This window comes from Carassius gibelio, chromosome A1, assembly GCF_023724105.1.
Source record: "Carassius gibelio isolate Cgi1373 ecotype wild population from Czech Republic chromosome A1, carGib1.2-hapl.c, whole genome shotgun sequence".
Taxonomy (NCBI): Eukaryota; Metazoa; Chordata; class Actinopteri; order Cypriniformes; family Cyprinidae; genus Carassius; species Carassius gibelio.
In genome coordinates this window covers 28,340,387-28,356,243 of record NC_068371.1, presented here as the reverse complement: position 1 = coordinate 28,356,243, position 15,857 = coordinate 28,340,387, and the positions used below count along the sequence as shown (strand labels likewise).

Sequence of the window (15,857 nt, the reverse complement as noted above, 5' to 3'; positions counted from 1 at the left end):
TACATCAGTCTATCATTCTTTAAGGTTTCTCATATTTGATGATAACATGATTTGCTATGCATTGCTCATAATGGATTCTTAGTTTAGTTGTGACAGGATTGTGAGGATTAATGAGGTTTTCAGTAGTGCAGTTCAGAAAACAAATAACAGAAAGTAACAAGTGTTTTTGGGCAAGTTCTTTAGAACCTGTATTGTTCCTTCCTTGCAAAAAGTAACCATGGATTTATTGTTACTGTGAGCTGTAATTATAAAAACACCATAGTTTTACTATAGTTACTGTAGCAGAACCATAGTAAATTTTCGTAGGGGCCAAGGGAATGTTCAGAATATTATTGGTGACGTTCAGAGACTGGTGACAATTTGCTACACACACGACACACACACACACACACACACATATATATATATATATATATATATATATATATATATATATATATATATATATATATATATACACACACACACATATATATGTATGTATATATTATTTGAATATATAAATCAAGGTACTCCATGACTATCTACGTAACCATACTTCGCATAATATTGCCGTGTCATTTTCAAACCAGCGAGTAATGCCGAGGTAGCGTCTACACTACAGCCATTGAGGGAGTAGACCATTTATTTTTATTCTGTTCGTCGTAATCCAAAACTCTTTGTATTTATACGGGATGTTGTGGAAATGCAACAATGAATGCAAAAACACAACATGTATATTCACTTTTTAATTTTATTAAAAGTTTATTCATCTTAGTGTCTACTTCCGCATTCCAATCCTGCTAATAGCGTCATAATTCTCTATACCAATAAGCTGTAAAATCGTCACTCATCTGTACACCAATAAGCTCATCTTAATCATAAACCAATAACCGCTGAGGTGGGCGGGGCGACACGTGTCGCTCCGCCCCAACGTGTCGCCCCGCCCCATCGTCCAGACTGCACTCTGGGATACTTGGGTTTTAGAGCCTGACCCGGTGCATAAGAATCTCGCAGAGAAGACTGGGGTGAGCGACGGGGTATCACATGGCTCATACTTTGGCGCGCTTTCTGCGTCTCTGAGAATAGCTCCATGACGTCACCAAAGAGGCCGGAGGGAGCAACTGGAACGTTTAGGAGCGGCCTACGGTCTGCGTCTTTCAGGACAGCTAGGGTAAGCCATAGGTGCCTGTAAAGATGACCATGAGCTCCGTGAAACAGCTGAGCAGAGCGCTTAGTAGCAATCAGCGCGAGATCAGTTGCCGCGTGCAGATCCTGATGACGTCAGCGCTACTGTGCCGCCGTTTGCCTGAAACACCTTGAGTATTGCCCTGGCATGAAGAGCAGAAGCTGCATCTCTGCTCTTTCTAGACTGTGGTCCGGACCAAAAGCAGAGGGAGACGAGCACAGGTGTGTGGTAACAGTCTCCTAGACGGGGGGGGGGAGGGTTTCCGTCCCGTCCACGTGCGTGATATGGCCTTCGTAGCAGAGTGGGTGCGCGCCGATTGGGGTGCAGCCCACGCTTTCACCACGAGCTCTTGCATGCCTAAATGCCATCTGGTAGCAGCTCGACTGGAGGAGCCACGAGTCTAGTTTACGGTGTACATTTTAGGACATCCTCAGATCTCAGTCATCAAATGAAAAGGCGTCATGCCTCAGACTAAAAGGCTTCAGTCATCGGACAAAACGGCATCGCGTCTCTGACTGAAAAGCTTCAGGTCTCAGGAAAAACGACGTCAGGTGTCAGGTCTCATACAATTAACGTTAGGCATCAGACGAAACAGACTCAGAAAAAAAGTCATCAGACGAAACGGACTCAGACAAAAAGTCATCAAACGAAAAGGACTCAGGTGGAGAATCGCGTTGCCCCGCCCCATGTGACGTCACACGCACGCCGTTCACAGGAAGTAGTAATGGTTGATTGATGGCAAAAGGAGGTAAGCAGCGTCTGATATTTTATATTTTAACAGTTTTATTCAAATGTTACACTAATTAAGTTATATAGGAAAGAGAACATGCTTTTCGAGAGTCTTGTGTGCACGTTTAAAAAGTTAGTTAGCCATATTGCAACTAGCCAGCTTTTATTTTGGCCAAGTAGTAAAATTACCCTTACGAAAAAAACATGATTTTACTATATATAAAAAAAACCACACACACACAAAATTAAATCATGGTATCCACAGATTAACCATGGTTTTGCTACTCACCATAGTTTAACCATGGTGTTTGTGGTAAAACTGTGGGTATACAAATGGTACGTTAATCATTACACTAAAAAAACATGTTACTACACTTTTACTATAATAAAACCATGGTCACTTTACGTCTTGGTAAAGCAAATTCTTTCAAGTTATTAGATTGAAATCTTGGTCTAATTATAACATACCTGTATGAGTCTAACACCAGTTGTTGAATTAAATGATTTTGTAAATACAATGGTTCTGTCTTATAATTAAATATATATTTGTTTGTTTCAGTCAATCAAGTTATCGCTGACATTTTCTGGGTAAGCGTGGCTATGCTGAGCAGGACGATTACCTGGATTCACTACCCATTTAGATTTCCAGGCAACAAATAAGCTCCTCCATGCCAGAGAATTACTGTTCGTTCAATCAAAACCTGCATGTCATCCTGGACTGTACAGAAATCTGCTGTGAAAGCCCTACATCACTGAAACTCCACTCTGAAGTTATAAGTGCACTACCACATTCAAAGGTCTGGTTGGGGTAGCTCTGTGTGGTGCAGTGGAGATGTGGTTATGGCAGACAAGGGGTTCACTATTGAATATATGCTCTCCAGTATTGGTGCTAGACGGATCATTCCACCTTTCAAATGTGCCAAGCAGTTCAGCAAACAGGACTGTGAAAAAACACAGGACCACTGCACGCCTCAGACTTCTGGTGGAAAGAGTGATTCGAAGGGTCAAGGAAATACACATCTGGGATTCTGTTGTGCCACTCACCTTGTCAGGAAGAATTAATCAGATCTGGCATAATTGCTGTTTTATGGTTTATTATCAGGGACCAATGTTTCTTGAGCAGTGAATCTATATTATTACAATAGTAGTGTTACAGTGTTAACATTTGATAGTAGTTTTTTATTTATTACATTTTTTTACCTTTTCAGTTAGTTGCAATGCATACCTACCACCATTAAATGTGTTTTTCCTTTTTTTATTGTAATGTAAAATTGTATATTTTGTATAATGAAATTATTTAAATAAAATGTCCCTGAAAATAATTTCACAGACACAATGAAATAGTTGACAATGAAAAGTATTTTTATAATAACTCATGAAAAAAATCTTCTTTGTTATATCACACAATGTATCAAATGTAAATATACGCAAGTAGTAAAAGAATATGCATATCATATACATTACAGAAGATTTCATACAAAAAGTATTCACCTTGGTATGTACATTTATCTAATTAATAGCAAGTACAATATATTTATTGTTATAATTTGTGATGTATCTAATATGTTATCAAAGATCTACTACAAAATATGCTACATACTACTCAACTACATAAAGTATATATTTACTATGAATGTAAAAATAAATCTTAGGTTCATACTATAATATGAACAGAATCTGTCCATTCATACCACTGAAAGATACACATCCAGATAAACGTTATAACAGTACTTTCATTGATGTTATGAAGGCATCATCTCGCCAGATCATCTGTATTATGAAATCTGATTGTGTGTCAGTCACAAAGTCACACCAGTGTAGACCAGTCACTGCAGTCTGACCTTGTACCTGCCAGTAGTACTTATGGGTCTCTTTAAGTTTGGCTAGTCCTCTTTGAATTTTCATAAATGGAACCTGAGCAATGTTTTCAGCAGAGGTGCTTTTTACCTCCACTAGTCCAAACGAATGTTTCAGATGGATCATGCACTCGTCCGTCTGGCCAAATTTAAAATTACAGCCAAACTGAAAACCAAGCACAGGTAGTGGGGGGAAATTAAGATCAGGAACACCTGCAGCTATACGGGGACACTGGAATGAAAGTGGACTGCCAAGAGGTACAACTCTACTTTTGACATGCCCTCAAGTATTTGCGGCAGCAAAGGCTTGGGATTAATCTGACGTAGTTTTGCACCAGAAGCCAAGACATCAGCATCTGGAAGGGGACCTAAAGAAATGAACACAAATGATGAGTCATGAAGACATTAAGCTATAGCTGTGCGCACACACACACACACACAAACAGAGTTGTGAATTACCTGTGTAAGCCTTTTAATTGGGTAGACTTGGTTCCATTCTTCCCAACTGATTCTGGTTTCAGGACACAAAGTTCACTCGCTGCCTCTGGATGAACTCCCTTAATATAAAATGAATACAGTAATAGTTAAAGATTGTTTACTGATCTTGGGTGGTTTTCATTTATATATTTGTTACTTAATCTGCACTCTTGTTCATTATTAGTATATGATGTTTAAATGTTTACATATACTTTCTTTGAGTTAATAGTTTTCTTACCAATGCAGAAAAAAGAAAAATACATGCCTGTGCTCTTGGACGATGCCATCTCTGTGGCTCACTTGATTTTATTCATCTTCTTAGTTGTGTTTCACTCCAAGATAAAAGCATTAGATGCTGTAAACATTTTTTTTCCATTTGTATAAGGATATTGTATAACATCAGTGAAGAAGTACATTATCGATTAAACTTAACGGTAACACTTCCTATGAAGCCCGTATTTAAAACAAATTATAAGAGAATTCTTATGGCATTATGATGAATGCATAATGTATTAGAAAAAAAACTTTGTAATATGTCATATCATCTCATGAGTAATCATAACAACAGTTTTAATGTGTTATAATGTTTACTTATTTGTGGTTATAGCATTTAAGATTATGATTTATAATACGCAATGAATATAATGCATCCACTTAACTTACAATAGAATGTTTCCCTTAGATATAATACAAGTCTCATATCTTGGCATTGTTGTTTTGTTACTTTACTCAAAGCAGGCAAATACCACTATACATAATTACAACAATAATAATGAAAATAAAAATATTATTTTTCCTTAAACAACCAACATATCAAATATCTGATTAGATGAATGTGTAATATGGCACTTTTGATTTTAACAATATTTATTGTAATATCAATAAGATAGTAAGATACTGTATATATTTTAAATAAATAATGTCACGATATAAGACTTATAAACCATTATAAAGTTAAATAAGTATAAGTTTTATACGTATAATTGTTATAATTATTTATGAGATGAAACAACAGTTTTTCTATATTTAATGCATTGTGGTTTTATTATAGTAAAAGTGTAGTAACATTGTTTTTTTAGTGTAATGATTAACGTACCATTTGTATAACCACAGTTTTACTACAAACACCATGGTTAAACTATGGTGAGTAGCAAAACCATGGTTAATCTGTGGATACCATGATTTAACTATATCGACCATGTGTTTTATTTATTTATTTATTTATTTATTTGTGGTTTTTGATAGTAAAATCATGTTTTTTTTTCGTAAGGGTAATTTTACTACTTGGCCAAAATAAAAGCTGGCTAGTTGCAATATGGCTAACTAACTTCTTAAACGTGCACACAATACTCTCGAAAAGCATGTTCTCTTCCCTATATAACTTAATTAGTGTAACATTTGAATAAAATATAAAATATCAGACGCTGCTTACCTCCTTTTGCCATCAATCAACCATTACTACTTCCTGTGAACGGCGTGCGTGTGACGTCACATGGGGCGGGGCAACGCGATTCTCCACCTGAGTCCTTTTCGTTTGATGACTTTTTGTCTGAGTCCGTTTCGTCTGATGACTTTTTTTCTGAGTCTGTTTCGTCTGATGCCTAACGTTAATTGTATGAGACCTGACACCTGACGTCGTTTTTCCTGAGACCTGAAGCTTTTCAGTCAGAGACGCGATGCCGTTTTGTCCGATGACTGAAGCCTTTTAGTCTGAGGCATGACGCCTTTTCATTTGATGACTGAGGTCTGAGGATGTCCTAAAATGTACACCGTACTAGTTACCTATCACAGGCTCGTCATGTGCGTTGCAAACGAGACTCAGCTCCGTGACGACCTTTCCGAAGACCCTGACGAGCTTCTCCTGGAGGTCTCAGGGCCCTCTTGGTCGGGGCGGTCCCACTGAGAGGCCCAAACCTTTTTCGACGTCGAAGCGACATGGAGTCGTTCTCCTCGCCAGCTCCGAAGAGGACGAAGTTCGCGGAAGCTATAGTCCACCACGCCGACGTCAAACTCGTCTTCGGGCGGGGGAGGGCCCACCAGCGGCTCGCTGGCGGCAGTGGGCCTCATTCCCACCGTCCTCCGAGCCACTCTGGCTCTGAGGGCGCGCACTGGCAGCTCGGTACAGTGGGCGCAAGTGTGGTCCGTCTGAGAATCCCAGGCAGGTCACACAGAACTGGTGAAGGTCCGAATCTAGCATTAGCAGCCATCGGATGCGGAGAGGAAAAACAGGGTGAGTAGTCCTCTATTGCAACTTCCACGATGACTTAGATAAGACTTCTAGCGTGAAGAAAGAGATTCTGACGTAATTTTCGCGCCCATGCATTTTATACTGCACGCTTACCCGCCAGTATTTGCATGCTTCGCGTCAATTGGCCAGCTGTCCCCAGCTGGCGTTAGCCAATAAGATTTCAGTGAAAGTGGAGAAGGGAAGAGTTCCCATATACGTCTTAGCTGACGTAATGTTGAGTTACCGCCTCGAGAGGGAACTGTTTTTCTCCCCTCTCACAAAAGCTGGACTGAAGTGACCAAGAGTTATTTTTGAGGAAAAACATGCAAGTATAACTTAAACTATTCTTATTTTTCAAAGCGTCTCTTCTTCCTGACAAATAACGTTACCTTTCTGTGGACTTTGATGTGGTATGCATTTTTCACTCGGATTTTCTCGCATTTTTCTATTGCATAACGTCGTAAAAGTGGATTTTGAGTTTTTTAAAAACAGAAACAATAACTATTCAATATCCTTGACTTGGAAGAAATCGAATTCGAGACTTTCTGAATCTTGTTTTGGCATTATTTTGCACTAGCTTCCGGCTAAAGAGCGACTGAAATGAAGATGTTTGATCATATCCAGTTACTGTAAATGACACGATGAACTCCAGTCGCGTCCTTCCTCAAGCACCGCAGGCCCAGGCGGCATCTGCCCCTGCTGCCCCCGCATCCTCTCCGCCTTATGAAGGCATCGAAATGGAAAAAATGCATCATGAAGAAGTGGGCCTTGGAGTGCCCGATGAGAGCACCTCTCCACCCACCTCCAGCTCCCGACGGGCATGGAGCCGGGATAACCCAGGATTCGAACCGGAGGAAGGGATGATGGAAGCGGACTGGCCCCCGGCGAGCCCCGGCCGGCGGTCTGTATCCAAGGCGTCCAGCAGCGGCAGCGGACCCGGGAGCTTCTCTGGCGTCAGTGCGCGGATCAACAGAGGACTGTATCCAACTCCACCAGCACAAGAACACCGCAGCTGTGGGAAGAGGATTCTGGAGAAAATGAGAGGTCAAATATGTAATCACATGTATTGAAAAACTTTAATTACCTTAGGAGGATGGGTCACACTTTCATAAAGATAACTTTATAAAGGGTCACAATACTGTCTTAAAGGGATACTCCAATCACTTACCCCGTTCCAAACCCGTAAAAGCTTTGTTCACAATTTGAGATATTTTGGATGAAAATCGGGAGGCTCGTGACTGTCCCATAGACTGCCAATTAAGTTACACTGTCAAAGTCCAGAAAAGTATGAAAGACGTCATCAGAATAGTCCATCTGCCATCAGTAGTCATCAGCGAAGATCTTACGGGTTTGGAATGACGTGGGAGTAAGTGATTAATGACAACATTTTCATTTAGGGGTGGAGTATCCCTTTAAGTAACATTTAAATATGACAAGGTGTTTGGTTAATGTGTACTGTTTATAGTTTGTTCCTTCTAACTAAACCCCCCAAAAACATGAATGTATGGTTATCAACTTTGATAATATTAATGTTCCTTGAGCAGCAGATGATCATTAGAATGATCGCGTGACAATGAAGACTGAAGTAATGATGCTGAAAATTCAGCTTTGCATCACATTAAAAAATTAGAGTCAGAAAATGTAGTCTCAAATGACTAGGTAAACGTGTTTTTCGTGAATTGATGGAAAATGTATTTCTTCATTTCTTTGTCTGTTTCAGTGCTGTGGGACACTCGTCTTTTGGGTGAGAGCAACAGTAACAGAGAGATGTACCTGAAAACCGTCCTTCGAGAAATGATTACCTACATCCTCTTTCTGGTCACCCTCTGCATATGTAGGTTGAATATTGGTTGCATGCTTACATATGTTAATGGATACCATGTTACATTAAAAAAATTTTTTTTTAGTATTTAGAATCTGCTCTTGCTTTTATGCATTTCAGACTTTTCAGATTTTGTAACAACTTGCATTGCATATACAGTGTATAGTACATTTGATCAGTAAATGCATTCTTTGGGAACTGAACCCACGACATTGGCTTGCACCATGCTTTACAGCTTGAGCTACAGGAACACAAATAAATTCATCCATATTAAAAAATCACAACATTTTATATAATGAAAATGTAGGAGCATCTAACTGCTCTCCAATATGCTCTACCATCTACAGAAACAAAACATGTTATTCTGATTAAAACACATTATTGATATTTGTATTAGTAACCTATGGAATGGTGAGCTCCAACATGTACTACTACACCAAAGTCATGTCCCAACTCTTCCTGGATACACCACTGGCAAGCGGAGAACCCACGACCTTCAAGACCCTTTCAACCATGGAGGACTTCTGGAGAGTAATTATTCCACTGACTAATGCTCTTTTACAGTAGGAAACTGCTGATTAGTTCTTACTGCATTACAGACATTAATGAAAACATTATTCATAGTTCACAGAAGGCCCCTTTCTTGATGGCATGTACTGGGAGTTGTGGTACAACGGCAAGAGCCTGCCAGAAAACCAGAGTTTGATCTACTACGAGAACCTCCTGTTGGGTGTCCCACGTCTCCGACAACTCAAAGTACACAATGAGTCCTGTTCTGTCCATGAGGACTTGCGGGATGAAGTTTACGACTGCTACAGTGTCTATTCTCCTTCCAATGAGGATAAGTCACCGTTCGGACCGAAAAATGGCACAGCGTATGTAAAATGACGAATATTTTGAATAATAAAAACAGTGGTTGATTGTTAGTCTTGAACAGGTCTATCATGCTGTTTATCTGTCAGGTGGAGATACTCAGAGGAGAGCAGTCTGGGTGAGAGCTGCTACTGGGGTCAGGTGTCGACTTATGGTGGTGGAGGTTACTACCAGGACCTGTCACGCACTCGAGAGAAGTCAGCCAGTCAACTGCAGGAGTTAAAAAACAACCTCTGGTTGGATCGGGGCACTAGAGCAGTGTTCCTGGACTTCTCCATCTACAATGGCAATGTTAACCTGTTTTGTATTGTCAGGTAATGGACTGAATGTGTGTTGTAAGCGCACAGGACTCACTGCTCATTTTGGATTGTTACAATTAAAAATTATTGTATACTAAAACAAGAATCCCAATTATTATTATTATTTTTTTTTTCCAATTAATTCTGCCCAAACCATTAACAGACAGACTCCATTTTTTGTAAAGTTTATTTACGTAAAAGAAAGAAAGAAATTTACGGTTAAAGTTTGAAGATTATCCAGTAGTAGTTAAGGTTGATGGTCATGATGGACTGCATACTGAATTGTGATTGTTGTCTTGTTAGCATTTGTTCAAATTTAATATATATAATTATATATATAATTAACATGTAAATAACTATATTAAAATGGCAGATGTTCCACATAGGTCTGGGGCTGGGCAAGTGAGTCAAATACGTTAATATATTTTTTTTTTTATTACCAGCCCTAGTTATTTTATGCAATAAAATATAGCAAAGTTTAGCATCCATGCTTTACTTTTCTTGACTCTGTATGCAGCCTTGCCTCAAAGATCTGTCACTCACTGCTTTGTTGTAGGTTGCTGGTGGAGTTTCCAGCCACAGGGGGCGCTATGACCTCCTGGCAGTTCCAGACAGTGCGTCTCATCCGATATGTGTCCAGCTGGGACTACTTTGTGGGGATGTGTGAAGTGGCCTTCTGCCTCTTTGTGCTGTATTACCTGGTGGAAGAAGTTCTAGAGATCCGCCTGCATCGTTTGCGTTACTTCAAGAGCCTGTGGAACTGCTTGGATGTTGTCATTGTTGCAGTAGGTCAAAGTGCTTAATGATAGATTATGAGACACTGCATATGTATGCTTTACTCCAGCCAATGTCATTTGAGCATGACGCATTGGTCTTTGCTCATCTTGTTCATCGTCGTCACAGCTCAGTGTTCCAGCCATCATTATGAACATCTGCAGAACTTCAGCGGTCAGTCACAGACTTCACTTCCTGCTGGAGAACCACAACACATACCCCAACTTTGAGCCGCTTGCTCGCCTTCAGGTTCACTTCAACAACCTGGCTGCCGTCATTGTCTTCCTCTCATGGGTGAAGGTGAGGTCTTATCTCAACGTTTGACTGCAAAAATGATTTTTTGTTGTTGTCGCTTAATCAAAATACAACCATCTTGCTTTTCCCACAGCTTTTTAAGTTTATTAATTTCAATAAGACCATGAATCAGCTGTCCACCACCATGTCACGCTGTGCCAAGGACCTGATGGGCTTCTCTATCATGTTTTTCATCGTGTTCCTGGCCTACGCTCAGCTGGCGTATTTAGTGTTTGGAACTCAAGTTAACGACTTCAGCACCTTTCAGGCCTGCATGTGAGTTTTGGAGGCAATAACCAAGAATATACTTAGAATATGGTATTATATAAATAATAATATACAGTAATACACAAAACATAACAATTAGTTGTCAGCTAATTAGAAAAAAATCAATACAAGATCATGAAATTAAACTATTTTCTATCTATTTTCTAAATGCATGTTATAGATGTTATTGTGTATGATTCACCCATGTATATGTTTAATTTGTACTTTTTTTAATGAAAATGTAATTTAATTACAATCCCTGCCTTAAATTTGTTTCTGATAATTCGGATGCTGGAACAGAGAAGAAAATTTGAAATGTGCATGTCACTTTTTTTTTTTGTAATATTCCTTTTTTTTATTTATATTTGTTTTTAACTATTAATTTAATTATAAAACAGTAAATTTATTTGGTTAGTTACTTTTAAAGGGACAGTCCACCCAAAATGAAAATTTGGTCATCATTTACTCACCTTCAAGCTTCAAGCTGTTTGTGTTGAAAAAGTACTATGGAAGTCAGTGGAGACAAGCAACTGTTTGATTACCCACATTCTTCAAAATATCTGCTTTTGTGTTCAACAAAAGAAAGAAAGTCATACAGGTTTAGAACAGCAAATTATATTTGGGTGACCTGTCCCTTTAAGACATTTTGTTTTGAAAATATTGTAATACTTTATGAATATTATTAACTTTGGTGGTTTCCATCGCTCACAGTTTCACACAGTTCCGGATCATTCTTGGAGATTTTGACTTCTCAGAAATCGAGAAGGCCGACAGCGTGCTGGGACCGATTTACTTCACCACCTTTGTGTTCTTCATCTTCATGATTTTACTGGTACACACTAGAGAAACATAACATAAATTACTTGAAATAAATGTTACATAAAAACTTTTTTAACTTTAGCTTTTTGTTTTGTTCAGAATGTGTTCTTGGCCATCATCAATGATACTTACTCTGAGGTGAAAGCTGACATGGCCCAGCAGAGGTCAGAGATGGAATTCACAGACCTCATCAAGAAGGGCTATAACTGGGCGATGGTCAAACTCAAGCTGAGGAAGACCTCCATCAATGACATCCCAGACAGTTTACACCAGGCTGCAGGCAAACTCAGCTTTGATGAGCTCCGACAAGACCTCAGAGGGTGAGAACCATTTAACCCCACTGTATGATACAATTAAACCCCTTACAGATGCATCTTAACTGTCAGTGTAAACTGTTTTACATGATTTGTGCACAGAAAGGGCCATTCGGATGCTGAGATTGAAGCCATTTTTGCCAAGTATGACCTTGATGGAGATCAGGAACTGACTGAACACGAGCACCAGCAAATGAGAGATGACTTGGAGAAAGAGAGAGTGAGTGGAAAAACATATGCTTACATAATTAGTTTAGCTTTTGCATTTGTATGTCAAATAAAGAAGCAAATCTCTGAATCACACTGGAGCGGATGCTTAGTATCTCTTGAACACTCGCCAGGAGGACTTGGATCTGGAGCACAGTTCGCTGCCCAGGCCAGTGAGTGGGCGGAGCTTCTCTCGTAGCCAGGATGACTCGGAGGAGGATGATGATGAGGACAGTGGACACAGCTCTCATCGCCGTGGCAGCAGCTCAGGAGGCGTGTCATACGAGGAGTTCCAAGTGTAAACATCACCTGTCACTCAACATCCTTTAGCTAGCGTTACGTTTGCATAATATATTGAATGTTAGAGCGCTAAATGAAAAGTATGTTGTGCTTGATGTGGCCCTTCAGGCTCGTGCGTCGAGTGGACCGCATGGAGCACTCCATCGGCAGCATCGTTTCAAAGATTGATGCCGTTATCATGAAGTTAGAGGTCATGGAGAGAGCCAAGATGAAGAGGAGGGATGTGCTTGGACGGATCCTGAATGGAGTCATGGAGGTGATGATATAAATGTTAAACCTTACGCCAAATTTGAAACAAAACCTAGTGAAAACCACACAAAAATATTTGGTGAAATAGATGTAAAATGCTTTTGAGAATCAGCATTAAGTAATTTTTCATGTTCAGTTGTTGATTAGAGTAAAACATTTTAGAATCTGTCACTTCCATTGAGAAATACAATCTCATGCTCTCAGGATGAGAGGTTGGGCCGGGATCCAGAGCTGCAACGAGAGCAAATGGACCGGCTGGTGAGAGAAGAACTGGAGCGCTGGGAGTCTGATGACACCATGGCACAGGTGAGCCACCGTCAGGCCACTCCCATCATCCCATCTGCTCAGCTCCATCCACGCAGTGCCCGCTCACCCTCCTCGCTGTCCAATGAGGGCCCGGATGGTACGGCCAGTGGGGCTGCCCATGTGTGAAGGGTTTTGATTGTAAAAACATCCCTACAGATCATGAAGTCCACAATTTGCTCTCCAGTGCCACGTTTGGTGCAGTGCACTGGACAAAACATACTTAAACGTCTTAAAGAACCACCTCAAAGCCAAAGCAGTAGAGTTAAATAGTCCTGCAAAAAAGCTATTCATTTGGATTTCTTTATATTAAAGTTAAATGGGGCTTTATAATGCAAAAATTAAGATAAATGGTTTTTATGCGACCAGGAAGTTCTAAAACAGTTTCACTATTAATGAAAATACATTTTTGAGGATATAAAGGGAATTCAATTTTAAGGTCAGTCAGTGGCCGCTTAGCTTTGGTTTGCTTGTATTAACTAGGTACAATTAAATGCATTTTCAAATTGACGTACATTTAGCTTTTTTCCAGCAATCTTAGCTATGATCACTTCTATTCAGTATATTATTTCTCATTCACTGCATGCAATGGTCCGTTTTCATTAAATTACTAATAACATCTAACCAAAAAATTCAAGTAAATTCTATGTGAACCTGATAACTAAAATCACCTCGCCAGCAGCTGGTTAGAAGAAGCCAATGCAAAAATGGCTAAGAACATGTGTTTATCACGTTTGTTCATATGTTTATATTTTATATCCGATTTTTTGTACTGTATCTTGCTATAATTGAATGCACTGCTTACGGTTTGGTTGAAATCCAGTATACTTAGACCCCAATATGACCCACAGTATTAAAGTCATCAGTATTGAAGAAACCAGTTGGAAAGCTTACACTAATTAATGTAATGAAGGAAATAATATTCAACAAGGATCAGTATCTTTATAAATATACGTGTGTGTGTATATATATATATATATATGATGGAACAGAAGAAATGTATGAAAACAGCTATTCAAAAAACAGAAGTATAAAGCATCTTTGATATGAAAAGTAAACAATTAAAATGCTCAAACAATGAAGGTGCTCACACAATGCTTTGTTAATGAGCTTTTGTGAGATTTTCACTCCGTTTATAGTTTGCTTTGCATATTTTGCAGTTCACATCTCATTTTAAGTGTGGCATGTTTTGTTAAACATATATACTTGCGTTTCCTTTTTATATAATTATGATTCTTAAATCATTTTGATACTTTTTTTATTTTTAAACAAACTTCAATTTGGAGTGCATCTGATTTCATGGGAAACCCATGTGTATTTGTCTCAAGGTAGGATTTACAAAGCTTTTCACAATTCCCTAAATGTAAAGTGTAGAATTTCTGCACAACTAGCATCAACAAACTGCTGAAATAATGGTTTACAAAGAATGTGTAGAAATATACGGTCAAACAGGTTATGTTATGTTGTTATGTTATGTTGGGTCGCTCAAACAAATCAGTGTTTGGTGCTGCTAGAGAAGTAGAAATTACACACTTTTTCCTGAAAACTTAATAAAAATGTTAAAAACTGTCTTTTTCATTTGTGCAATTACCTTTGTAACTTTGTATGGTACTCTGTAATTGGCAGAATGTTATTTACAGTTTAATATAACAATCAAAATAAAAAATAACATCTACTCAAACTCATTATGTGCTGATTATTTGGCTTGATCCCATTTATAATACGCTCCAGCAAAGCCACTGTGAGATCTGTACAATAAAGGGATATGACGTTATCAGCAAAGTTCTAGCTTTTATCCGTGGTTTCAGCACCAGGCCTGTGAGTGGAAGAACAACGAAAGAGAGATTTAACTTGATTATGGAGTCATTTCAGTAAACGTAACATAACATAACCTTATCATGTAGGATCTCTTACTTATATTATGATATGATAGGTTTGAATAGAATAAGAAAGAAAGTGCCTTACATCCTTACTGTAAAGGACAAAATGATATTGTATGAGCAGAATGTATGGGCATTCAGAAAGCGAACTCAAATCAAAACACTTATGAGAACTTATGAATGAATCTGAGCTTGATGTAAGCCATGATGAGAAAAATCTAAGTCAGGACTGTAAGTGCTATGTGGTTGTGCCAGAAAGCCCAGGATGAGTAATTGATGCCTTGGAAGGTCAGATGCTGTTCTCCTGTGCACCTGTAAAATATAATGTATAAGTTTACATGAAAAATAATCGGTTGTATATACACACTTCCATTCAAGTATCTGGGGTATGTAAAATATTTTACAGCTTCCACAAGAATTAAAAGCTTATATATAAACACACATTGGTATTAAAACATATATACAAATGAGGTATTGAAATATTAAATCAGTGAAAAGTTAACTTACCTGTTTTGAACGCCGCTCTAGTCAGTGAGTAGTGTGAAAGTCCTCTCCATATGTATTTTTGTATTTTTATATTCCAGTAACCCTTATATTGCTATGTAATGTATATTGCTGTTTCCTTTGAACTATTTGTGAAATCTATGAACAATTTCTACATCAAAATAACAAAATCTACACTAAATGCTTTTCAATGTATGTGCAAAACCAACAAAAAACGTTAGTGTTGCACTAAAATAAATATTGCACAACCTTCAATTTACAGTATTAATACAACAAAGATGCTTACCCTCCTCACGCCGTTGCAGTGACCACTAGACGTCTGGGGTTTATGCTCTTCAGTTGGAGACAAAACACAAATTTGGGCAAAGGCATCAGTTTTTAAACCGGTTTTTTAACTTAAGATTATACACCTAGTCAAATATATGCTTTTAGTTGTAGGTTAATAATAAAAGAAAAATAAATTGAGACAACACTTTTGATGGCCCCTTGGATTTC

At 38.6% G+C, this 15,857-nt stretch overlaps 1 protein-coding gene and 2 long non-coding RNA genes across 5 annotated transcripts; 2 read left to right on the top strand and 1 right to left on the bottom strand.

The window, feature by feature from the left end:
• Positions 1-962: 962 nt before the first annotated feature.
• LOC128017579 (uncharacterized) lies at positions 963-3,238 on the top strand. The gene is made up of 2 exons (XR_008184479.1): positions 963-1,916; positions 2,457-3,238. It is a non-coding gene; the product is annotated as an uncharacterized LOC128017579 (long non-coding RNA).
• Positions 3,239-6,339, bottom strand: LOC128017576 (uncharacterized). 2 transcript variants are annotated; one of them, XR_008184478.1, is made up of 4 exons: positions 5,663-6,339; positions 4,492-4,585; positions 4,213-4,306; positions 3,239-4,121 (listed from the first exon to the last, which is right to left on the bottom strand). It is a non-coding gene; the product is annotated as an uncharacterized LOC128017576 (long non-coding RNA). The 2 variants fall into 2 exon arrangements; XR_008184477.1 differs by having other exon boundaries at positions 4,492-6,339.
• Positions 6,340-6,616: 277 nt separating this feature from the next.
• On the top strand, positions 6,617-14,659 carry LOC128017575 (polycystin-2). Of its 2 annotated transcripts, none has more exons than XM_052602997.1 (14): positions 6,617-7,501; positions 8,178-8,291; positions 8,677-8,810; positions 8,904-9,154; positions 9,242-9,466; positions 10,008-10,236; positions 10,355-10,525; positions 10,614-10,795; positions 11,498-11,618; positions 11,705-11,925; positions 12,022-12,139; positions 12,264-12,424; positions 12,535-12,682; positions 12,880-14,659. In XM_052602997.1, exons 1-14 carry the CDS (start codon positions 7,099-7,101, stop codon positions 13,105-13,107), a joined length of 2,706 nt encoding a protein of 901 aa, XP_052458957.1. In that variant the 5' UTR covers positions 6,617-7,098; the 3' UTR covers positions 13,108-14,659. The 2 variants fall into 2 exon arrangements, with proteins under 2 accessions (XP_052458957.1, XP_052458946.1); XM_052602986.1 differs by having other exon boundaries at positions 12,261-12,424.
• The last annotated feature ends 1,198 nt before the right edge of the window (positions 14,660-15,857 follow it).